General features: G+C 31.9%; 3 protein-coding genes across 3 annotated transcripts in view; 2 read left to right on the top strand and 1 right to left on the bottom strand.

Moving 5' to 3' along the window:
* Task7 (TWIK-related acid-sensitive K[+] channel 7) overlaps positions 1-1,243 on the top strand; it is a 2,346-nt gene extending 1,103 nt beyond the window's left edge. Inside the window, exons 3-5 of the mRNA XM_018540827.1 lie at positions 97-440; positions 512-630; positions 710-1,243. Of these exons, the coding sequence (XP_018396329.1) occupies positions 97-440; positions 512-630; positions 710-977 (731 nt within the window). The 3' untranslated portion in view covers positions 978-1,243. The remainder of the gene's footprint in view (positions 1-96; positions 441-511; positions 631-709) is intronic.
* Positions 1,244-4,579: 3,336 nt separating this feature from the next.
* LOC108774652 (potassium/sodium hyperpolarization-activated cyclic nucleotide-gated channel 1) lies at positions 4,580-6,936 on the top strand. The gene is made up of 8 exons (XM_018540803.1): positions 4,580-4,650; positions 4,759-4,980; positions 5,075-5,261; positions 5,353-5,487; positions 5,595-5,787; positions 5,876-6,067; positions 6,342-6,565; positions 6,652-6,936. Exons 1-8 carry the CDS (start codon positions 4,580-4,582, stop codon positions 6,934-6,936), a joined length of 1,509 nt encoding a protein of 502 aa, XP_018396305.1.
* Positions 6,937-13,651: 6,715 nt separating this feature from the next.
* The window catches only part of Ppn (proteoglycan-like sulfated glycoprotein papilin), a 75,580-nt gene continuing 64,322 nt past the window's right edge, over positions 13,652-24,909 (bottom strand). Inside the window, exons 23-40 of the mRNA XM_018540805.1 lie at positions 24,442-24,840; positions 23,941-24,297; positions 23,513-23,689; positions 22,914-23,093; positions 22,000-22,179; positions 20,965-21,135; positions 19,530-19,745; positions 19,289-19,459; positions 18,634-19,050; positions 18,173-18,385; positions 17,853-18,020; positions 16,985-17,224; positions 16,229-16,548; positions 15,964-16,114; positions 15,053-15,571; positions 14,331-14,486; positions 14,050-14,163; positions 13,652-13,939 (exon numbers count right to left, since the gene is read on the bottom strand). Of these exons, the coding sequence (XP_018396307.1) occupies positions 13,734-13,939; positions 14,050-14,163; positions 14,331-14,486; positions 15,053-15,571; positions 15,964-16,114; positions 16,229-16,548; positions 16,985-17,224; positions 17,853-18,020; positions 18,173-18,385; positions 18,634-19,050; positions 19,289-19,459; positions 19,530-19,745; positions 20,965-21,135; positions 22,000-22,179; positions 22,914-23,093; positions 23,513-23,689; positions 23,941-24,297; positions 24,442-24,840 (4,355 nt within the window). The 3' untranslated portion in view covers positions 13,652-13,733. The remainder of the gene's footprint in view (positions 13,940-14,049; positions 14,164-14,330; positions 14,487-15,052; positions 15,572-15,963; positions 16,115-16,228; positions 16,549-16,984; positions 17,225-17,852; positions 18,021-18,172; positions 18,386-18,633; positions 19,051-19,288; positions 19,460-19,529; positions 19,746-20,964; positions 21,136-21,999; positions 22,180-22,913; positions 23,094-23,512; positions 23,690-23,940; positions 24,298-24,441; positions 24,841-24,909) is intronic.

Here is a 24,909-nt window from a genome sequence, read left to right as displayed (position 1 = left end):
AGAGAGAGAGAGAGAGAGAGAGAGAGAGAGAGAGAGAGAGAGAGAGAATAGTATTTTAATATAAGTTTAATGTATGTAAAAATTTGTTTCTCTAAGGTTACGGCCATTCCACTCCTGTGACTAAAACCGGAAAGGCATTTTGCATGGTATACGCGGTAGTAGGAATTCCTTTAGGATTAGTAATGTTCCAAAGCATTGGTGAGCGATTGAACAAGTTTGCATCGGTCGTGATTAGAAGAGCAAAGACTTATCTCAGATGTCAAAGAACAGAAGCTACAGAGATGAATCTCATGCTAGCGACTGGTTTACTTTCAAGTATAATTATTACGACAGGTGCTGCAGTGTTTTCGAGATATGAGGGTTGGAGCTATTTTGATAGTTTTTATTACTGTTTTGTGACGCTTACAACTATAGGTTTTGGTGACTATGTCGCTCTTCAGGTAAATAACGTTTGGGGTTGATCGTCAGCGAGAGAAGCAGTAAGATTTATAAATAATGAATTACTTTGCAGAATGATCAAGCACTTTCCAATAAACCTGGATATGTGATTTTGAGTTTAATCTTCATCCTGTTTGGTTTAGCTGTAGTCGCTGCCAGCATTAATTTGCTCGTATTGCGCTTCATGACGACGTAAATACATTTTCCGTAACAGAATGTAAATTATATTACTGATACTTGAAAAAATTATTAATGCGAAATATCACTTTAGGGATTCTGGCGAGGCGCGTCGTGATGACACTGAACTGCAATCGGCTTCGCATCACGTTTTGACGTTAGACGGAGAGGTTGTGGCGGTAAATGGAAAGCTTCTGGGCAGTCACGTGCCTGTCGTACACGACACAGACGATTGTGTGAGCGTATGCTCTTGCACTTGTCTAGGTCCAGCAAATTCCGAGCTATTGGATCCTTCCGGATATCAGGGATATCGGCCACCCCCGACTTCTGCCAGTCTCCGGGTAAAACGTGCGTCCGTCTGATGGAGGGAGTTTCGTCGTCGCAGTTTACGTCGCCGATTTTCGAAGGCCGATAGCCGAGAATTGCTCGGTATTGATGTTTAAAATTCCCCGCACAAAACTCCTCGCAAGGAAATACCGCACACTGTGATACATCTACGAAGAACAATTTACAACTTTCCGTAAAGATTTTCACATTCTGTGTGGAAAGTAAAGTTTTAAAAACTGCCATTTAAAGAAATATTTGATGTTTGATAATTAGAACTCTGATTGTTGATCGTTGTCCGAATCCTGGCTAAAATCTGAAGAGGGACGCTTGAATAATGTGTTCCTACTGCATTTGTTGGTACGTTATATATCAATCCGTGTCCCTAAACAAGTTGATGCATTTTGATAATTAATGTTGCTCAACTGCATGTGTCGTTTTTTGACGCATGGGTGACGTGTACGTAATCAACGTGTTACGTTTAATTTGTTAAGTGAAATTATGACAAAAATTATTCGTATATTTAAGTGGTGATCTTTGTGAATATTGTATCCTTAAAAAGTGGAAATTCAAAAAACCTCAGAAGATTGTATGTATATTATATATTATACGATCGAATTATCGGTTCACGGATTATTCAAAAGATGATGGCGCATTTATATATCGTAATATTATTAATGTTGTATTAATGTAATATGTATGCGAAATGAAGAAGCATAGATCATTTCGATAATCTAAAGGTTTTTGTTATTAATAAGATTAACATATGTACATAACATGCAATTGAATACCAACTTTTTTTCTCATGCAAACAGATTTGGCTGCAATTTTGTGTTATATGTTTATTATTTATTTAACAAAATTTTATTTTTTATTTTATATTGACTTGTATTCGTCAATTAGGAAATATTTTTGTGCAAATTTAAACTCATTCTAAATGAAATATATATACATTTCTTTTTACTATATTATTTAAATGCATATAAAGTAACGGAATGTCACAGTATATTAATACTTGTGGAGTATTAATTGTTCTGACTGTATGACTAAACTTTGTGAAAATTCTGTAAGGTATAATATTAGGAGTCGGAATTGGATGAAGTGAAGAAAGACACATTAACTTTTGAAATACAGGATGGCACATAATGATACCACTTACTTTACATAACACACATTTGTTTTTAATAAAATTAGTATAGAATTATATAATGTACATATTTTATAAAATGAATTATCAAATCTTGAAAAATTGTAATGGATATAATAACATTCAACGTGAACTGACCGTTTAGCTCACAACTTCTTGGAGATGCGTCCTTGACTTATTACTACTTTTCGACAAATCTTCAGCATAATACAACTACACGATGGCATATGATGGAAACGTCTGTCTCTGAGTCTATCACATTATTTATTTCCACAAATAACAATATAACTTTTACTTGGTAGTTAACATTTTTCAAGTCAGCTATCCGTTGTCCACTATTTCACAAATTGGCGTCATTACCTCTATTCAAGTCTGATACCATACCCAGTAGAACTTCCACGAAGTACAGAATTTGTTTACATTGTTAAAAAAAAAAAAACGATATTTCACAAGTATAGTTTCAATAAAATAAGTGATATGTTTCGTGCGCTATACTTTATATTTCAGAACTTTTAGTTTTAACAAGATCATATTATGTCGCAAAGGCTATATACAATATACACAACGTATATGAGTATAAATGATAGAACAATATTCTTATTTGTAAATATTGAGCCTCAACGACGTATTATATACATATATAATCCCGTTTATATTTGTAAAGAAATTTTGCCTCAAGAGGAATTCGACGTGATCATTTATAATTCGGGCACTTGTAATGGAATAGAGTCGGAATGGATTTCGATAGGAATTATTGTCTCGTTTTTTCTAGAAAATACAATAGAAATCTATGGAATAATTGAATAATTTCGAGCGGAATTCATTTCGAATAATTTCACATCTATCCTAAATCAGAGCTATGTATGTACTATATATATAGCGATGTATCGTAAAACTCTCATATTTTTTAAAGATGTTTACAAAATAAAATAAAGAATGCAAGAAAATATCCGGAAAGCGAGCCGGAAAGACTGATAGCCTAAACTAAATCTGACGTAATTGCTAGTTATTGCTTCAGTAAGTCTTTGAGTTTTTATTGTTTAGTTGCGTCTTTATTGTTTAATTAAGTTTATTGTTTAATTGTGTATTAATAATTAAATCTATTAAGTGAAAGTGGCATTCTTTTTATTTATTATATATTTTATTTTCCAATGACTCGCGCTAAAGTTGAGAAATAAAATATGCGTTTAATTACATATATAGATAAAATATTTGAGTGATGCTTTAGTTGATTAATTGGAAGAATCGTTGTCAGAATTGTTATGATCCCGTGTATGCGCTCAAGTTACAAAAAATATACGTAATAATAATTTTCGAAAGTTTATTTCTTGAGAATAAATTTAAGCTAAAATATATATGTATGTATATTGGTAATGTTGGTGAAATCCGATTCTTGCCGGAACCCATTGCAATATGTGCACTGTACAGTATTTAAAAGTGCACATAATTTATATACTATAGAATAGACGAGCCACTTTAAACGATATAGATATATGTATAATGTATCTATTGTAATATTATATGTATTATGTGAGATATATGTATATATGCGAGGGGGTAACCACGTCCATATATACTTTTGAATTTCAGTATACAACATATCTATCAAAAATCCGATGTAGTCCGATGAATTTGATGGTGTAAAATCATTCTTGAGAATTCCGGTGCACAATTCATCAGAAATCCGATGAAGCCCATGACAGTGTATAAAGTCAGAAAACTAGATGTACATACATTTATTTTCTGAATAGTTATCCTCTCATATATGTATATGTGTATAGCTTACATGTGTGTAATAGTTATATATTTTTTAACGTAAATATATTATAAATACATTTTTGATAATTGTTTATCTACCATTTAATAATCATTTTTACTAACTGTGTTATAGTAATTATTTCTCTTTAGACCTGTTTGTATAATATATAGTCTTATATATTATAATATTTACAGCATCTGTGAAGAAAATTCCAATAAAATTGAAATAAGGAAAATGAAAACATAGCAAACAGTAATAGATTTGTTAAATTATAACGTTTCTATTTTAAATATATAGGTTTTATAATATATATATATATATATATTCTTCTATTATATGTGCGCGGAATAAATAATTAATAATACATTTATTCAATCTTTATAAAGATACATTGAAGTAAAATCTTTAAATTAAAAATTACGAAGATTACAAATAAAATATAATCGATAATTTTCGAAAAACAATAGAAATTTTCTCTTTGGACATAACAATTGCAATATTACTCAAATATTATGAAATCGTTTAACCTTACATGCCATTTTATTGATAATGAAAAGTTATTTTATCTTTAAGTTATCAAAGTAATGATTGAACATATATGTGAATTGTCTTTAAAAAAAGAAAACAAGTTTTCTTTTACAAAACCACTGACTTTCAAAAATGTGTGGACTACATTGTGCGGTATCAACAAATACACTCCAAAATGCAGATTTCATATGGACAGCACGGCCACAATGATTGCTGAAAAAATAAGGCATACTGGATCTAAATATTGGTGGATAATACATCCATTCAGTTACGCTAGGCACGTTTTGAACGTAAAAAGAGTTATTTAAACAATTTTACTAAACGCACAATTTTACTTTTCCTTCTACAATAAAACATGTCGTTTTATTTCTAAGAAAATTCACAGATTAATGTGGGATACCTTGATGATGGCAATATTCTTTATCGCTTTCTTTACAATTCCTTTTATGATTTGCTTCGTCACAATGGATTATGAAACAATCGGTCTGGATATAGTGAATATTCCAATTTACGCGATCTGTTGGATAGATATAATGCTAAATTGTATTACGGGATATTATAACAAGAAAACCATGTCTGTTGAATTGAAACCTATTAAGATATTTATGTAAGATATCATATCTAATACTTTATTAACATTTTTGCTTATTTTTATTATTTTTATTAATTTGTGTCCAATGCTAAATACATGTTCTTCGTAGATTCTATCTAAAAGGATTTCTCGTGCCGGATGTGCTGTCGTCTTTTCCGTTTGATTATATGACACTGCAATGGCGAAGATTGCCGGGAAATAATCCTTATTATATTGTTACTTTAATTAATATCATGCCTCTCATAAAATTAGCACGCTATTATACTTTCAACTCAAACATTTATCATCTGTTTACGGTAATCTGTCTTTATCATAATTATTTTCTAAATATAATGGTGAATAAAGAAGATATAATACGACGTTATATCACGTCAATATTTTTTTCAGCATTTTGAAATAAAAAGCTTTTACTTTGAATTATGTACTACTTTATTGCTAGGATTATATTTAATCTTTTGGTGTTCTTGTTTGTGTTACTTAATACCGATTTTACTGATGTACTTTGTCAACATTTCGCCGACAGTAAGCACATTCACAATATTGATCCACGTGAACATTTTTACGTATTTTTCGATATTTTTTAAAGATACATTTATTAAAATTTTATATTTTGTAATGTGTGTCAAAAGGAATGCGAGGATTGTTGGATGATGAAATTGGAAGACGACAGTCTCAAATTCAAATTCAAGAACGCTGCATTTATTGTATTGGAAAATATATTATCAAGTGGCTATGGTCTGTTCGTGCCAAATACAGATGGCCCTCTCATTTTTAATAGTATTCTTATGATTATCGGCAGAATCATCGTATGCTACATGTTGAGTAAGATATTAAGTAACATCTACATCTTTATCAGAAGTTGTACAAAATTCTTTTGGATATTAATGTAGTTGATGCACGTGTCTTTCAGTTATGTTTCTTCGTATCAAAGCTGAGAGAAAATCATCCGAATCGAAATTTCAAGAGTTAATAGATCAAGTCAAAGCATACACAAGACAAAAGCAATTATTATCGCATATGAAGAAACGTCTCTTAGCTTATTATCATTATCGTTTCAAAAACACCTACTTTCGCAGTAAACGGATTTTATCAGATTTGACAGGTTAATAAAATATTATAAAGAGAGAAAAAGAATAAAATAGAGCATAACAGAATATACAATAAAATTCTCTAATACATGTATATTGAAATTATTAAGTGTTGGTAATGCTTTTAAGATTTTCACGGGTATTATCTTTAAACATATACCAGAAGGTTTGTGGGTTATCACCGTGTTTTTATCCATTGCTAATGCCAACGTTTCGTGAACCTTGTCGTTTGCTTCATCAGGGCGAGGAGCGCTCTGATACTGATATTAAGTATTGGATTTTTTGCAGAACCGTTACGAGAAGAGATTGCGTTTCAGTCTTGTCGACGATTGATCGAAAACGTGGCAATTTTTAAGAATTTACCACGAAATGTTCTACAATCAATAGTGAAGAACTTAAAATTCGAGTTATATTTGCAAAATGACGTAATCATTAAAGCTGGTGCTCAGGGCGATTGTATGTTCTTTTTATCCTCTGGGACTGTTGCGGTTTTAACACCAACTGGAAAGGAAGTTAGTTTTTTAAAAAATATACATTATTGGGTTCATTTACATATACTTGTATTGTGAAAAAGAAATTTACTCTCTGTTATTTTGAGATGTGTCATTTAAATGACGGTGCCCATTTCGGCGAAGTTGCACTCTTAGTGGCGGATCAGAGAAGAGTAGCTAGTGTTGTCGCAATCGAAGTTTGTGAGGTGTATCGATTAGATCGTAAAGATTTTCGTCAATGCATAGACGTACACAGTGAGTTATTTGCAGAAATTGAACGCATTGCTACGGAACGTATAGAGAAAACTGTCAGAGCTGAGGAACAATACAAGCGTTTTTTAATGCGTCCTAGTCGCGTGCCGAATTTACGCAATGGATCAACAAAAATTTGATTTTATATATAGATATGTCCTTATATAAACTATATGCATTTTGTAGGTTTTCTCTTTGTCCGAAGTCATTCTTAGAAGAAGAGGAACAGCCTGATACTCCTGATGAAGTGAACTACAATGAATGTTCACGAAACATTGACATTCTAAGAATGGATTCAGACACGGAGAAAACCCGCGAAATGCATAGTTTATATATAAGAGAGCACCTGTGATAGAGTCTCAAGAGTAGATTATATATTATGTAGATATGTTTTAATTACTGTTTGATTCGGAATAAGTACGATATTTTAGATTCTTAGTTAGATTAGTAATTCTTTGTTATACTAATATATATAAAATTACTTATATATTAATTGATTTTACCGAGAAACCGTTATCGCTAATAATTAGAAGAAAAATTTGGTTTCATCGAAATGCGATCTCGTTGATCGGTTTTTTGTTATCGTAAAATAATAATTATTCTGACAGTGTAATCATATATATTTAAAGACTTTATATATACATTATTATTGTCCATGCAATAATTGTATAAGATGTATAATGACATTCTCTACTATACTTATATCTACTTTTATATACTTATTAAATTATATATAATATATATACTATATGTCATATATATACAGGGTGAGTCGGGAGGATCGCACCAAACTCCAGGAGTGTATTGTACATGTAAAAATAATAAAAAAAAACTCAAATGTTGTTATCCGATTTTCCTTTGTTTTCAAGTTATAGCGTTATTACAAAATTTCTTATCGTAACATTGATTACATTTTAATTAATAGCGTTCCTGTAATAGGTTTTCAAAAATACCACCATTGGCCTCCAAACATTTTCTGCTTCGTCTAAAAAGAGCACCAGTTGCTCTCTTGATTGCTGCATGTCTTTGTTTGATATCGCCTGCAGTATTTCTAATGCGTTGAATTAGTGCATCCCGAGTGTCGACTTTAACTTTGTATACTTCATCTTTGAACCAGCCCCATAAACAATAGTCTAATGGTGTGAGGTCTGGAGATCGTGGAGGCCAACTAGTAGGACCTCCGCGACCAATCCAACGCCCTGGAAACCTTTCGTCCAAATGTTGCCTGACCTGACGAGCGAAATGTGCAGGAGCTCCATCGTGCTGATAATACATTTGCATTCTGATGTTTAGAGGAAGGTCCTCTAGTAGATCTTGTAATTCATTTAGTAAAAAATTGAAGTAATGCTCTCCTGTGAGGCGGTTCTCAAGAATAACACTGACATTGACTTGACATTGTATTTTTGAAAACTTATAGGAATGTTATGATAGGAAATTTTGTAATAACGCTATAACTTAAAAACAAAGGAGAATCGGATAACAACATTTGAGTTTTTTTTTATTATTTTCACATGTACAATACACTCCTGGAGTTTGGTGCGATCCTCCCGACTCACCCTGTATACATATACGTATATGATTATTACCTACAATATTTATAATTACAGTTACATTAATCTAATCGTTAAGATTAGATGGTAGCACTGTGTGATGAACTCTCTCTATATATAATAATACTTCTATCGATGTAATATGTATGAGAGGTATAAATCATGGTTATGTTGATAAATTCTTGTACATACCATATGTCAGAAAAGTAAAGTTTTATGTCAACATTTCGTATCGATCGTATTGAAATATCGTGACAAAATTGCAAGATTAAGATAGAAAATGAGATGCGACACACTTACAGATCAACAGGAGTGACAAACCAACTCATTTACATCTCATTTATGATGCAGCTACATATATCTGTATTCTATCAGACTCTATCATATACAGGATGTCTGACAATTAATGAAAAAAATTTCACATAACGGCAGAATGGACTAATTGTAAGCCGAGTAGAAAAAGTTTTCTACCATTTTGTAATATTTGCGGTCGAACAGGCAGACATGCGTTTATATTCGAAAATTTTTATTAATTAATATCTCATTATATAACTATCGCTCGTATACAAGTATAACAAACTAAATTCAGTTCTCTATTATTTTGCAATTTCCGCAATAGTTAACGATTGAGTAGGCGGATACACGCTTATTCGGCGATTTTTAGAAATTAATATCTCGTTACTATTGCGAAAATTTTGCGTAATAGTAGATTTTTTTTACTTAGTTTAATCCATTTTGTCGCTATGCGAGAGTTTTTTCATTAATTGTTAAACACCTTGTATTGTCTCGTAGAAGAAATGCTTTGACGCGCGCGCGATGTGTGTGTGTGTGTGTGTGTGTGTGAGAGAGAGAGAGACTTGCGTGTTGGCATATATTTTAGGAAGCTATGAAGCCTCTAAAGAACCATGTTTTGTAATTTTATTCTTAAATATTATAATAAATAAAGTGATATATGCTTCTTATTTACGGTGTAGTACATTTATGTATGTACATACACCTCAACTGCACTATATAATACACATTGGATGAAATATCAGAACAAATTTTTATTTTGTTTGTTGCTAAAAAATCGTTTAGTATACGAGTATTTCCTGATTATGAATATCGTAATTGAAACGTGATCTGAGTTTGTAAGTATTTTAGACGTAATTTCAGAATAAAATAATTTGTCTTCAACTAGAAGTCTCCACAGTCTCTCCTGTCGAGAAAATAGCGAATCATTATCAATATAACCATGGCGGTATTCCGCCATGATCGAACCATCATCAGCCAACGTTATGACGCGCGAGATAAATTTCAACACAAATAATCGTAAGAATCACGGTTTCAATGATATTAAATCAAATTCATGATCGTAATTAAATGTACATCGGTTATAGTTACTATATGTACAAATATGTCATCTTTTCATACATAATTGGACAATATGGAATTAACGATGGATCGATCAAAAGATGTGTATGAAAATGATGTAGATGATATCTACACATAAAATACAGAGCATGTGTTCAAAGGTTATATAACATCTCAAATCGTATGATGTAAATAATTATTTAAAATAGGTCGCTTTAATACTGTAGTAACGTAATTTTCTAACGCGCGTCTTATATCGGCTGCATTATATGCACTACCAGTACTAAAAAGCTATAGTATACATTACAAAAATAATACATTATAGATTTTTAACTTACTAGCAGCGAATATCGGGACACGCTCATCGACGATATTATCGTTATTGCTAACTAACGACAATCAATGAGAGTCGCGCTTTTTTCCAGGATTGTTCTTGCCTTCGCTGTCGCTAGCTAACGATATAGTGACAATTATCGCTAAAACGTTAGAGAATCCCGCCATAAGTATTAATGCACCCACGTCTACAGGAGATATGTTTTACTATTTTCCACGCAATTTTATCTTTTCCCGCGTTTTCGTTTTTCATTCGTTCTTTTCTCTGTAATTAATTCCGGATTTACGGGAACAATTGATCTACGTCGATTACTTAAATACAATATAATTACTAGAATGAAAACTTTATCGAACTAAGTGGAACACTACGTATGCTAAGTGATATATACTTTTCGCTATATAACGGTGTCTTTTGATCATATTTAAAGGAGAAGAGTACTTAATATTTTCATCGATATATTCTTGTTAGCGATTGAATGAATATCTTCTATAAATGAATTTAATATTTATATTTTGTTTCATTATGACAACTACAACCAGACATTATTATCTTAGAAAGAAATACATCGTGTGTATTCAGCACTCTTTTCCCAATGATCCTTTCGAAGATCATCTAATAAGGCACTGTATTTTAAAGCGACTGGATCTGTGTAAATATGGAATAATCAGAAGTTGTTCTAAAGTTTTACGATATGTCGATTCTGATCGGTAACAATCTCGATTCGTGATTTACATTTACGATACGTATATTATGCGTTTTAATATCTTTCTTTTTTCCATTTTATCTTTATCATTGTTAATTTTATAATCAATATATATTTCAATGATCTACATTATGAATAATAATGCACACATATATATATATATATGAAGATAGTAAATGGTATGTAATTAATAATTATGAATAAAATGTTTCAGAAACAAACGTTACGTGCAACAAATATTCATACGAATGCGACAGCCGATTATTTAATAAAATAGAAGAAGCTGATTATTTGATAAAATAGAAGATTGACTGTACATGTGTATACCTATTACGCAAATGAACGCTGCAATGTGTGCGACGCACAATTTAATTTTTTTTTAATAGATAATACAATTTCACAGAGTTGGTAAAAATCATACTTTAAACATGTTTTAAACTGTTTAAAATATACAACATTAAATCTTATAGGACTGTAAAAAATAAAACCAATGAGAAACAAGCCTTAATGATCTAGCTAGATCTTGGGTGCCTCTATACTATAACTGCATTTGAATTTATATACTACGTATGTAATCTTTTTAACTGTGCGCCAAACAATTTTTTAGACTTGAAATACAAGCTCTACTAAACTACCACAGTAATATCACGAGTTAAATTGACTAACAATTTAATAATTTTTTAAATGTTTAAAATATGTTTAATTGATGTTTTTAATGTTTTTCTATAATACTGTTTAAAGCATGTACGAAGCATTAAAAATATGTTTGGTAAAAAACGTAATGTTTTATTCTTTAAAAAAAGTTATCTCTTATCGATCCTGATTTCAAATGGACAGTTAATCTCAAGTTCAATGGATAAACTTTCAGTATATATAATCTAAATTATATTTTCGGAGAGATATTATAAAGTTCTTATAAATGTACATTAAATCAAAATTATATATGTTCATCTAAAATTTTTTTCATTTTTGAAAAAGATAAAAAATTGAAATTCTCAATTGAATACAAGTTTTAAAGTTTTGGAGATCGATTGTGTATCCCAAAAAATGAGATGAAAATTACAAAACTGAACAAATTTTCATTAGAATATTAATAATTTAATTAGTCAATATCTAGTAAATTTGCTCACTTTTGTAATTTTTACTTCATTTTAAAATATACAATCGACTTCCTGTTTAGTCATTATCTTTAATAGACATGGAGATGGGTGCTTTTCAATTGAAAAATCATTAGTCACTTTCGTGCACATGACGACATATTTAATTGTGTTTATTTACGTTGCGTTTCAATTGCCGTAAACATCAACACAACACTACACTCAGCTACTAGCCTGCTATCATGTAAGCCATTGTAAGCTATTAGCGTTTTTGAATGCAATAGATTTACTTTTATGTTTGACACGAGAAAATATCAAAACCTCTAATCAGAAATTGAAGTAGAGCATGTGACGTCATAGATCCGACTCGGGTTAAAACTCACTGCACTATATGTTTTTTAGTGACAATTGCATATTACTAACTCACACGGTTATAAATTGAAGGACGTTGAATGGTCGGGGTACTGTTGCTTTTATCATTCAATATATGCAGAAAAAGCTACATTTAATCTAACTCTATCCGAAACATGTCGAAATCGTACACGATTACGTCCACATTCTATTTTAATTAAATCATGCACAATGCTACACTTTATGCATCCCTATGTACGTTTGTGTTAAGATGTGTTAAGTAATTGGAAAGCACCCATTTAATACTGATATTACTAAGACGTTAAAACGCTCTTTTCTTAAAGAAAACAATGATGCGTGCATACATACATATATGATATATGGACAATGTGCTTCCGTGTGCGCGCGCGCGTGATGTGAGATAACGGATGATAACGAAGTTATCTTGGAGTCATTATGATATACGAGTGTAAGAACCGAGTAATAACAGTATCATTATAAATGACACATTACATAATAAACTATTTATATTGTACAACATGATATGAGTGCATACACATATTAATACAAATATATAGATACAGATTCCATTTTTAATTACGCAGTATAACGTATCCAATAATAAAGAAGGTCTTCACTCAACTTATTGTTACATAATGTACCATGTAAGTAAACTTTATTTTGTATATCGTTTCATCATAGCATGCGCACTAACCCGGCCTATATGCTGCGTGGAAAGGAATGGTACATACGTGTATCGTCTCACATGATATACACTCTTCAGATTATATTTCCAAGATTGTGCAGGAATTGTCTAAAGGTTTTGCTAGTGATTTCAGAAAAAAATGTTTCAAAAATCGCACGTTATTACGCTGCTGAGTTATCATAATTATTCTACAATTAATCTGAAGTATAGTTATTATGACACAAAAAAAAAATATATATATAGTGTGTATATATATATATACATATATATACATACTTAAAAATTTAAAAGAACACCATTTGAAAACAGTTTCCTGCATATTCGATAATACGATCCGTGAAATTGCGCGCTTAGTCTGCAGTCGACATTAGTTACTTTAACAATATAGGATGTCATTTAGAATTAAGATACACGTGCGATTGCGACGTTTCTACTTGTCTCTTAAGAACAAGTAGTTAATTACCCCGCCTAATATGGCTTCATCGGACTAGGATTCAGCGCATTAGATCGTATATACATGGATAAACAAAGAACGAGATCGTGCAAGCCGAATCGTACGTGATGTCAGTTTCGCACGTTTTAGATATGGATATACATATATATATATATATATATATCGTATACATACATTATATCCATGTATAAATGCTCTAAGCCTTTGGCAGTGATTTAACAAATCGATTATCCGGCACGTCCGATACTTCAAGGCAGGTACGCGCAATTTTTTCTCATTTTTTTTTCTATTGCGAATCCCGCCGCGACTACGATCCAGAATCGATATTTAGCATTCACCTACGTGTGCTATCACGTGTGTCGGAAATATCGAAAAGTCAATTTGGTATCTTATACAAGCATTTGCGGAATAAATCTCTTTCTTCTTCTTCTCGAATTATCGATATGAGGTCCTCTCGCTGGTAACTGGCCGGCCTCTGTGCACGATCGGCAGCAAAACTTTGCATAGTACTTGTGTGTACAATACTTGGCTGCAACAATAAGTTCACAGTTGGCGAAAAACGTGTTATCCTGGCAATGGGGATGAATAAAGATACCTGAAAAAAATCAATCATATTAATGAAATGTATATTGAATTGTTTGCATGGAGGAATATATAAAGTATGTATAATATATATTGAAATGTGTGTGAATTAGAATCACTCACCAGCTACTCGTATATCAACATTATCAGAATTCGAAGAGAATTCATTGGCCGCTTCGCATCGATATCGGCCAGAGTCCTCCCGATTTGCATCGCTAATGATAAGTCGATTGAGTTCTGAAAATAAAAATATATAGATAATATAATTTATATTATTATCATTCATTTTTTTCTATTACTATTTTGTTATAGAGAGGAAATTTGATTTGTAATATATTTGCAAAGAGACAGGTCGCTTATTTTTATAAAAACGTATCGACACACATTATGACTTATGATTTTACCAGATATCTTTATTCGATTACTGGTTCGAATAAGTTCATCGTCCTTATACCAAAGTACACGTGGAATCGGATAACCGTCGACGATGCAAGCGATGCTTATATCACTGCCTTCAGGGAATTGTGATTGTCCTGCCGAAACATTGACTTTGACCGGCACTGTGTGATTGATAAAATAAGATTTATTAATATTCCTAAAGAGATAAAGCTTGATTCAATAAATATATTAAGAAATTTTTTTTTTTTTTTCCGATAAAATAATGTATAAAGTTTTTCTTTGAAACACACGCTTACATCGTTTTCATTTTCTTGTAACAACAGAGATTTATATTATATTGTGTTAATCGTATTAAATTTTTAGAATACACGTGAAACAGTCAATAAGCAAGTTGTCTTAACGCAACTTCAGCCTTATAATACAATGCAATGTAAATTTTTATATTAAGTGTGCATGCAAAAGAAAGAAATTAATCAAGAAGAATTTAATTACATCATACAGTTATTGTGACCCGCAGTAGCGCGAAGTAGGACATTTTAAGGAAACTTTATTTGAAAGATACAATGAAAAATAAGTCTTTCATCCATGCACGTGAAAACTTTACGGGAAATCTAAAGCGATACATTTCTAAAAGAGAAGCAATAAATTAATTTAATTACAATCGTTGGTGTAATGTATTAGCTAATAAAAACACATAATAAGTCTTAGCCTTATCACTTAATCTCACCTTTGAACTTAGCGTTACCGGGCTCAGTGGTAGTGATTTCAAGAGGAACGACACGAGGGATGTGAGGTGGTTTCGAGGAATAGACGGGAGCATAAGTTTGATGTTCCGGAGATTGCGTTCTGGTAGGTCTGTAAGGATACTGTGGTTTTTCAGTAGTGGGTCTCTTCGGTGGTTGGACAAGATATTTGGTGTACTCTTCATGTTCAGATTTAACATTGTAGACAGGTCCGATTGCTTGCAAGGTCGTCGACCAAGAGGCCGGTGTGCCGATGCCATTAAACGCCTGACAAGTGTAAACACCGAGGCTGGTTAGAGTTACCGAGCGTATCAAAAGAGTATAATCGGTGTCTTGCTCGTAATTGTCCGAAAATAGAGGTAACATTTGATCGCCACGCCACCAAGTGACAAATGGCCTTGGCCATCCCATGGCATAACAATGCAGAGTTATTGGCGAGTTCATCGTCACCGTTATACGAGTATCGGGCTCTCCGATAATAGCGACGGGAAGTTCACTTGGTTCTAAAGAATGCAAGAAAAGAGGCATGCAAAATGCTTAGAAATGTTAATTGCACCATCACCATGAAAATCGTAAATTAAATGACGTTCAATGTATATAACTAATACTACAGGACATTATTAAGTTCATTTTATTTCATGCCAGTCCAAATGCATTTCTCTAAAACGTAAATCCACAATCAATATCTATTAGTAAACGTATTTGATTAGCATTAAGTGAAAATAGATAAATCTATGTTATTCTAATATTCGAATGCATTTCATAAGGATAATAAGACCTTTATAATGAATAATCCCCCCAAATTGGTTTATAATGAAATTTAGGAAAATTTTCTGCCGAAAATTAATATTGAGCAAAGATCACTCTTTGCAAAATAAATGGATTTTTTATGTACCTGTGACGTCTAATTGATACTCCGCCCTTACCGGTGGTCCTAAACCATTATCAGCGGTACACACATAAATGCCTCTATCGTAAGTATATAAATTAATAATCTGGAGAGATCCATTAAGTAGTATACGTCGTCTTTTCTCTGAAGGTCCAATCTAAAATCGATATTTACAAAATATTCTTAAATTCTTCAAAAGATAATTATTTAATTATGCTTATGTATAAACTATTTGTTTCGCGCATTCGAAATACACAGTAACATAATTTACCAATGTAGTATCCTTTCTCCATGTGATAATTGGTCTGGGAGTTCCTAGTGCCACGCATTTCAATGTAACATAACCACCTTCTTGTGCGCTGACATGAGGTTCTTCGGATTGTTGAATCATCGCAGCTTCACCATATTGTGGCGGGATAACAGTAGACCGTGATGTTGTTGTCAAAAGTTCTTCTAGTACGGGTTCCAGACAGGACGTGCCACAACCACTGTTACAGCATTTCCATTCTCCAGGACAGTCCGCATCCGTGACGCATTCTTGTTCACATCTTGTGCTATTGGATACTTTTGGGCAACGACCGGGTTTAACAACTGCAATGTTATACACATACACACACACACATATATATATATATATATCTACACGAGCGAGCGCGCACACACACATACGCACACGCATGCAAACACATATTTATTTACAGACAAATTCGTAGGGAGATGACTAAGTTAAATACGAAAGTATATATTTTTATATTTTTTTAAATATACTTCTCTATATACAAGTGATACTAACAATTTAACTGTCTTTCATTCTTTTTCTCTTTCTCTCTCTAATTTTTAAAAAAGTTATTTAACATGCGTGCGCCGCTGTTCATATGTTGCTTATTACGCAAATAAAATTTGTTTCTCAAAAATATAGGTATATATTATAAGTATTACGACCGTATAAAGAATTATTTAATAATTAATATATAACTCGCAAACAAAATTTAGAAATAAATTAAAAATTCTAAGATAAATTGCTTACTCGATTGACAAACGCCTTTGTATTCTGTGCCATCTTGCGTAGCGAATAGCGTAATGGCGCACCTAGTACTTTCAGGACAGATCTTTGTTCTACAAGGATCAACACAACGACAGCGTTCGCAATCCTGCGAATCCACGTATTGTTCCTTACCGTACGGACAACGGATAATATTACACTCTTCCTTGGCCTCCGCACATTGATCTTTCGTATCCTTCGAATCCACATCAATTTCGTTACTCGCTATAATTATAAGAAATTAAAAAATTTTATCTTTTCGAGCTGCAAGAATAACTCTAACATAAAGGAAGAAAAGCTATTGACACTTGTTGCACAAAAATATGATTATAGTATCCAATGAAGAAAAGAAGCAGAGCAATATTTTAGGTTTTCGTATATTTAAAAAAAGAACTTTTCCAATTTTTCAATTTGCATTGTACAAGTATGTCATCAGATACATAAAAATTATTAAAAATTATGTCTTATTTGCAATTGTATTTTGTATAATACAAGAAAAATTGACTTAAATGTGGAGATATGTATAATGTTATCTTCACGTTTATATTTGGTTATAAATTTAATTATTATAACGGAAGAATTTTTTAATATTTAAATTTTCAAATATATTTTAATTAGAATACAAGAGAGTACATTTTAATTATGTGTTAATGAAAGAATTGAGAGATAGAGAAAACAAAATTGCCGAAAAAGCGAGTAAAGTTTTTATACATATGTATATAGAAATGCATAAGAAAATAGAAATTGTATGTAAATGTATATGTTTATGAAAGCAATTGCTATGCAATGTAGTACAGCTGAATGACAATATCTGCAATAATAGAAAAAAAGTAAGCTTTTATCCTAAACTTACTCCTAAGGCAAGTGTTAATGCAAGATTCGAATGTTTTGAATCTGTTGCGATTGCCACCACATCCGGTATAAATAAACGCCCGGCACGTTTGGCGTTCCTCATCGAAATAGAATCGCTTTGTGGCACCGGACGTGCAAGATCCACTATCAACTGGTTCTTTACAGATCGCTGTTATCATTGTTATATAGGCTATTATACAATCTATCTATTCTAATTTGAAGTGGTATATAAATTCAACAAAGATATAATTACGAAAATTAACAGCTTGTTGAAAATATATTGTTTAGAAGGAAACAAATATAGGAAATAAATATACGCACATAAATTTAAAATACTGGTATCATTTCCGGGAGGTACAGGCTCTTCATGATGTATGCAAATAGACTCGCATTCAGAAATTGTACTGAACCTGTTAGCGTTGCCGTCGCATCCACCGTAAATGAATTCACGACAGGCACGTAAACCTGGTTCATAATAATATTTGCGGAAAGCACCTCTGCATGGTCCAGAGTCCACAGCGAGATTACACATATCTGAAAAAAGAGACTATTAATCTCATTTTAATTATATCAATTAATCTTTTTAAAGAAATTTTGTAAAAAGTATAATAAAAGAGTGAAAAAGATAATAGAGACAATTACTAAACGAACAGATTTAAACTTGAATCTTTAGGATTTGATCTTTCACCTAATGTAATTTAATATAGTTTATTTGATGAATGTAGATTTTATTATACAAAGTGACAAAAAACAATGTAAATTATATTGCAGCTTGTTATAACCTTGTTTGTAAAATCTTCCGCAGAGTCGCTCGCATTGTTCTTCGGTTTGAAATCTATTAGCATTACCATTACATCCGCCATAAATGAACGCCTGACATATCTGATGTTGGGCATCGTAGTAATACGCGGTAATACTGTCACTACAATCGCCAGAATCGACTGGCGCCAAGCAAATCATACTCTTTGGTTCTCCAGTCGGCGGAGTTATCGTAGCTAATGTTCGAGTAATCTCCGGTATAACGGCAGCCGTTTCTCGTTTACATTTTTTCTCGCAAGATTCCCTATCCTGAAAGCGATTTTTATTGCCTTGACAGCCGCTATACTCGAACTCGTAGCAAGAATCAGTGCGCTTATCATAATAGAATTGCTTTACGAAACCGTCACAAGGACCGATCACTTCTGGTAGAATGCAAGGATCTGAAATTTTCATAATTTTCTTTTGATAGTTGCAATACTTTCTGAATCTTTTGTAATATATAAATCAAATAAAAGTATTAAATAATTCTTTTCTGTACAATTGTGAATATAATATCATTTTACATGTTCCAGATTTCTGTAATAGATGTGTGTTATTGGAGTTTTTCTTTATAATAAGTATAATTTTTGGGATTTTTTTATTTTGTAACTTTTTATGTTTTTATACAGCTACGTGTACCTTGAACTTCTCCGCAGCGATATTCGCATTCTTCACGAGTGTTGAAATTGTTACCGTTACTCTGGCAGCCGCCGTATCGGAATTGTTTACAAACACCATCACGACTATCGTAAAACCATTTTACTTGATTTTCAGAGCAAGGACCGTGTTCGTCGAATAAGAAGCAGAATTCTAGAATATGTGATAATATAGATAAATAAGTGATATTGTTACTTGTGAACAATTTTTTCAAGAACGTTACCTAGTTGGAATTCGACTTGTCCTGATGGAGGCGGAGTGGTGATAATCGCTACACACCTATTAATACAGTCATGTTCGGTTACGAAATTATTCTCATTCCCGCCGCATCCACCGTAATAGAATTGTCGACAGTGTTGCTCATAGGAGTCGTAGTACCATCGTTGAGTATAGTTATGGCATTCTCCCAGAAGAGCGGGTAACAGGCAGATATCTTGCTCTGTATTCAACATGAATTTAAAAATTGTATGTACTACGGTATAGATATATATTATTACTTGTGTGTGTGTGCTAAAAAGTTTTCTAAATAACAGAAAACGTATAAAGAAAGATTAAAAATTTTTACTTTTTTAAAATTATTTTTTGATTATATATTTTTAATAATATTATGTGCTAATATAATATATAATGATAACAAATTTCGAAAGTTATGATACACTACTCAACAAAAAATTGAGAATACTTTCGAACACGTTAAAAATTGGACAATATTTAGAACACCATAATTCGCTGAAGAATCATCGCAGACGAAAAATTGAAAAAGCATTTTAATGGTTGAAATCTTTACATTTGAAATCGGTAATTGTTATTTTATCCATCTGATCCTTCATAGAGTTATATGGACACAAATGAATATCCGACAAATCTGAAAATTTTGCACAAACTTTACAAATGTCTATTGCATGAGATAAAAATTATACAAAAATGAGGTTCACAGTAATCGAAAAAGTGAATGTGTACTTTCAATTTGCTTTTTTAGTAAACGTTGTACGAGTTTCTTTCACCAAGTTATTGAATGTTGAAGTAAAAGTGATTACTTTTTTATAACTCTATAAAGGATCAGTCGAATTGAAATAACAATTACCGATTTCAAATGTACAGATTCCAACTTTTAAAATGCTCTTTTAATTTTTAATCTGCAATAATTTTTCACCGAATTACGGTGTGTTGAATATTGCCCAATTTTTAATGTGTTCAAAAGTGTTCCCTATTTTTTGTTAAAAGTATATAAATTTTTATATTACAAAATTTGAGAAAAATAGAAAAAGAAAAATTTACACAGGTATTTATATTTTAATGTTCTATATCTATATAATGTAATATATTATATATAATATAAAATCTTATATAAGTGAAAAAAAATTGCAACGTGTATTATATGTAGATAATAAAATATTATATATCATGTGCAATTAAATATAAACCTTTTTCAATTAATTATAATTAAATTAAATGAAACTTTTTTGTTTATATACAATGTAAAAAAGGATAGCACTGCTATTTGTGGTGATAAAAAATGCGGAAGAAATAAGCGCTTTAAAAAAATATAATAACATTTGAAATAGAAAGTATTGGAGAGAGAGAGAGAGAGAGAGAGAGAGGGGGGGGGCGGAAAGGAGGAGGGAAGAATATAAATACTGAGGATAATAAAATCTTACCAATTTTAGACGGACAATCAGACTCACATGCGTCTCTAGATTCAAAATTATTTTTATTGCCATTACAGCCAGTGTAATAGAATGGCATGCAGCGATTCTCTGATTGATCAAAATACCATCGAGATTGCTTCTCCATGCATGTGCCCTCCGCCCGCGGCAACGTGCAAATATCTATTAATTTTATTAATTATCTATTATATCATGCAGGGTTAGATAAGACATTAATCAATCCTATTTCAATTCCAGCTATTTCATTATATACCTGTTGTTATTTCAAAGATTCTTATTTCTATTGTTAGCCAAATTGCTCAGTTGTTATACTTAACCAACTATGAATATGTACATTCAATTCAAATAAATAGTTGATTAGGAACCTAAATTTATTAATTTCTATTCTGTTACTGCCATATCACATATATACGTACATATATGTATATATTAATGTGCTATAAAGTTATATACATATAAATAATATAACGTACATACTTATGCATACGCGTTCATCTGCGCGCCTTAAACACATATAAACAAAATATATATCCTTTATAAAAAATTAAAAATATGTATAAAGGAAAATATATGACTGTAATAAGGTTTATTAAGTGTTTAATCCAGTTGCAAAAAGATATTAATTTTAACATTAAATATATAAAATGCAGTATAATATTTTACGTTAATTCTATTGTAAGAAAAATTAAAGAACTAATATTTTTATATTGTGTTGGACGAGATTACGAGCAAGTGAAAGCGTGTATACAGATTAAAAACTGTGCGAAAAATAAGCTAACGCGATTGTGAATCATGTGATTGTGTTATTCAAGTCTCGTATTGCTACCGACATGTAATAACGACTCAGTCAGCTTTGCATTAGACATACTATTTTCGATTACCATCACCCACGAGCTAAATTTGTTGAAAAAAAAAAAAAGGAAAAATATAAGGTGCTTTCTCAAAATTGAGCAAAAGTATTGAGTTTTCACTGTGCATGATGTTACCACGAAGCGATTAAGCTTTTTTTTTTATTGCTGTCTATACCTTGTGAAGGACAACGTTGCTGGCAGGCAGCAATAGTACGGAATCTATTGGCATTGCCTTTACAACCACCATAAACAAATTGGCTACAAGTGACACGTTCGATATCGTAATACCAGCGTAATGCCGAACCCGGACAGGGTCCGGGATCTCTCTTCAAGGTGCATACATCAGACAGTTTTACTGTAAAAGTTCGTCCATCTATGCAATCAAGTTAACGAAGAACGACTAGAGAAACGGTTAAAAGTAATATCGGTGGCAAACGAATTTTGAATAAGCCCAACATACTTACAAGGAGCACTATTAATTGATAGACTTATGCTTCACTTATCTGCTGAATAATCTCATAGTGTGCTTTCATTGTATATTTTTTAGTAAAAAAAATGTAAATATTATATTTTTGTAAATATTAAGTTTCTATTATTAAACTTATTTAAATTTTACCTCACACAAATTTATTTTATATTATATAAAATGACAATTCTTTAATTTTGATAAGTCTTTATACCCAAACGTATGCATGATATATTAAGTTAAATACATGTTATATATACATATATATAATACATTATTAATTAGATTTACACAAAAGATTCAACTTATATATTATATTAGAAAATTTAATAAAGTCAATAGTCATTGCCAGAAATATTAAATCAATAAAAATATCAGAGAGTACTAACACATTTCATATAATTATAAAAACTACTACTTAAATTAATTTTAAAACTTGAGATTAATTAAAAAAAATAATGTTTATATAATATCTTGTCAATAGCAAAAATTCATTAAGTAACAGATACTGATTAAAGTAATTTGAAATCATATATTTAGACAAATGTCATATAGATAACTTTGTATGTAAAATCTTAATGCTTATATGTAAAAAGCGATAACAATACATAAATAAAACGAACCTTTTCTTCTACCTGGCTGTAGGCATTGTTGATGGCAAGCGATTTCTGTCGGAAAGTTGTTGTCATTCGCTTTGCAACCACCATATACGAATTGTTCACAAGTCTGCGATTCTCGGTTGAAGTACCATTTTGTAAAATTGCCTACGCAAGGACCTGCTTCTTTCGGCTGATCGCAAGGATCTGGTAAAATTTAAATAAGAAACGTATAACTGTCAAAATAAATTATGTTCATTTGTAACAAATGTTTTTTCAAACAACTTTCTGAAAATAATTGCATGTTTATGGGGCTCTCGTGGTACATTCACCACTTGTCATATTGTCATGCCTGAGCGCGCGAAATCTCAGCTCTGTGATTAGCGAAATTTAAATGCGATTAATTTAAAAACTATTATAGCCTCGACATTTTTTTATTAGAATTTCCCTCATAAAATTTTCTCAAAAATAAGTTCTTAAGATTAAATGCGATAGTTGTGAGACATCCTGTATATACATATGTTAAATCATTGGTCGCGTTCAGTAGACTAAACTGTTACGGAGCGCTCACAGATCCGCTTCGCAACAGTTGAGTTTGCTGAACGTGACCATTAATAACAGCTTACCGATGTCGTTCAGTGTGATGCAAAGTTCTTCGCACTCTTCTCTTGTTTTAAACTTGTTAGCATTACCGAGGCAACCACCATAAACGAATTGACCGCATTGCTTTCTACCGGCATCATAATACCACGTTGGATGATATCCTTCGCAAGGACCAGCGATTTTTGGCAGAAAGCAAGCAGCTGCAAAATAAATCCAAAAATTTGTTGTTTGAATATTTGAATCTAGAATTTTGATGTTTTAAAATTTAAATAGATGTAATTGTTTATATAGAATTGATATTAAATATAAAATTTATAAAGAGTGAAAAAAATTTTATTATATATATATATATATATATCTATATTTAATTACATTTTATTGTAAAGAAAGTTTTTTTATATACATATAATAATTACTTATTGTGCAAAATACTATATTTAAACACAGTTACCTTTTCCTTTCGGTTGAACGCAAACTTCTTTGCATTCTTCCTGTGTTTTGAACCGATTTTCGTTACCTTCGCAGCCTCCGTACCAAAACCTTGAACAACCACCATAGTCGGTATCATAGAACCACTTGACTGTAAAATCTCGACAAGAACCTCTGTCTTTCTTCAATCCACATGTTGCACCGGGCATCGAAGGTACTGTGATACAACCTTCAAAGTTCTCCCCTTGAGCTTCCTCAATTCCGTCTGGGCAGCATCCATATTGCGATGCGTCGCAGGTACATCCCGCAAAATTTGGTCCTTTAGCTGGTGTTCTTCCATCTGAACAACATTTATATTTTGTATTCTCGCATCCACAACCTGTAAACGTTATACAATGCGTTACAAAATGTACATAATTTTTTCCTTTTTTTATGTTTAAATTACTGTCAACGTCTCGACACTTGGATCTTACATATATATGTATGTACAATATTTATATATGCATGTCGATCGTGGAGTTACCTTGACCATGAGAGCCCTTAGCGATAGCAATACCGTCGGGACAACATCCAAATTGGTAAGTGTAACACGGGCATCCTCCAAAATTAGGTCCACTAGCGGGAGTAAATCGATTCGGGCAACAACCATAAAGTGTATGTATACAGCCACAACCTTCGTTGTTTAGTCCGCGCGCTACCGTTGAATTATCCGGGCAACAACCGAATCTCGTATATTGGCAGCCACAGCCGTAGAAGTTTGGCCCACGAGCTGGCAGGCTGTTATCTGGACAGCACTTGTATGGTGTTGATAAACAGCAACCTTCATTGTTCGGTCCATGTGCCGGCGTTATTTCATCCTCGCAGCATCCATAAACACTGTCCTGACAAGGCATGCGACAGCCATAGTTGTCTGGTCCGAGAGCTGTGGAAACAATCACAGACGATGAAAAGATATACAATGAGAAGTATTTTGAAATAATTAACCAATTTA

Source organism: Cyphomyrmex costatus, unplaced genomic scaffold, assembly GCF_001594065.2.
Source record: "Cyphomyrmex costatus isolate MS0001 unplaced genomic scaffold, Ccosl1.0 scaffold270, whole genome shotgun sequence".
NCBI lineage: Eukaryota > Metazoa > Arthropoda > Insecta > Hymenoptera > Formicidae > Cyphomyrmex > Cyphomyrmex costatus.
The sequence above is the reverse complement of the archived record's forward strand: the minus strand, read 5'-3'. Positions and strand labels throughout refer to the sequence as shown.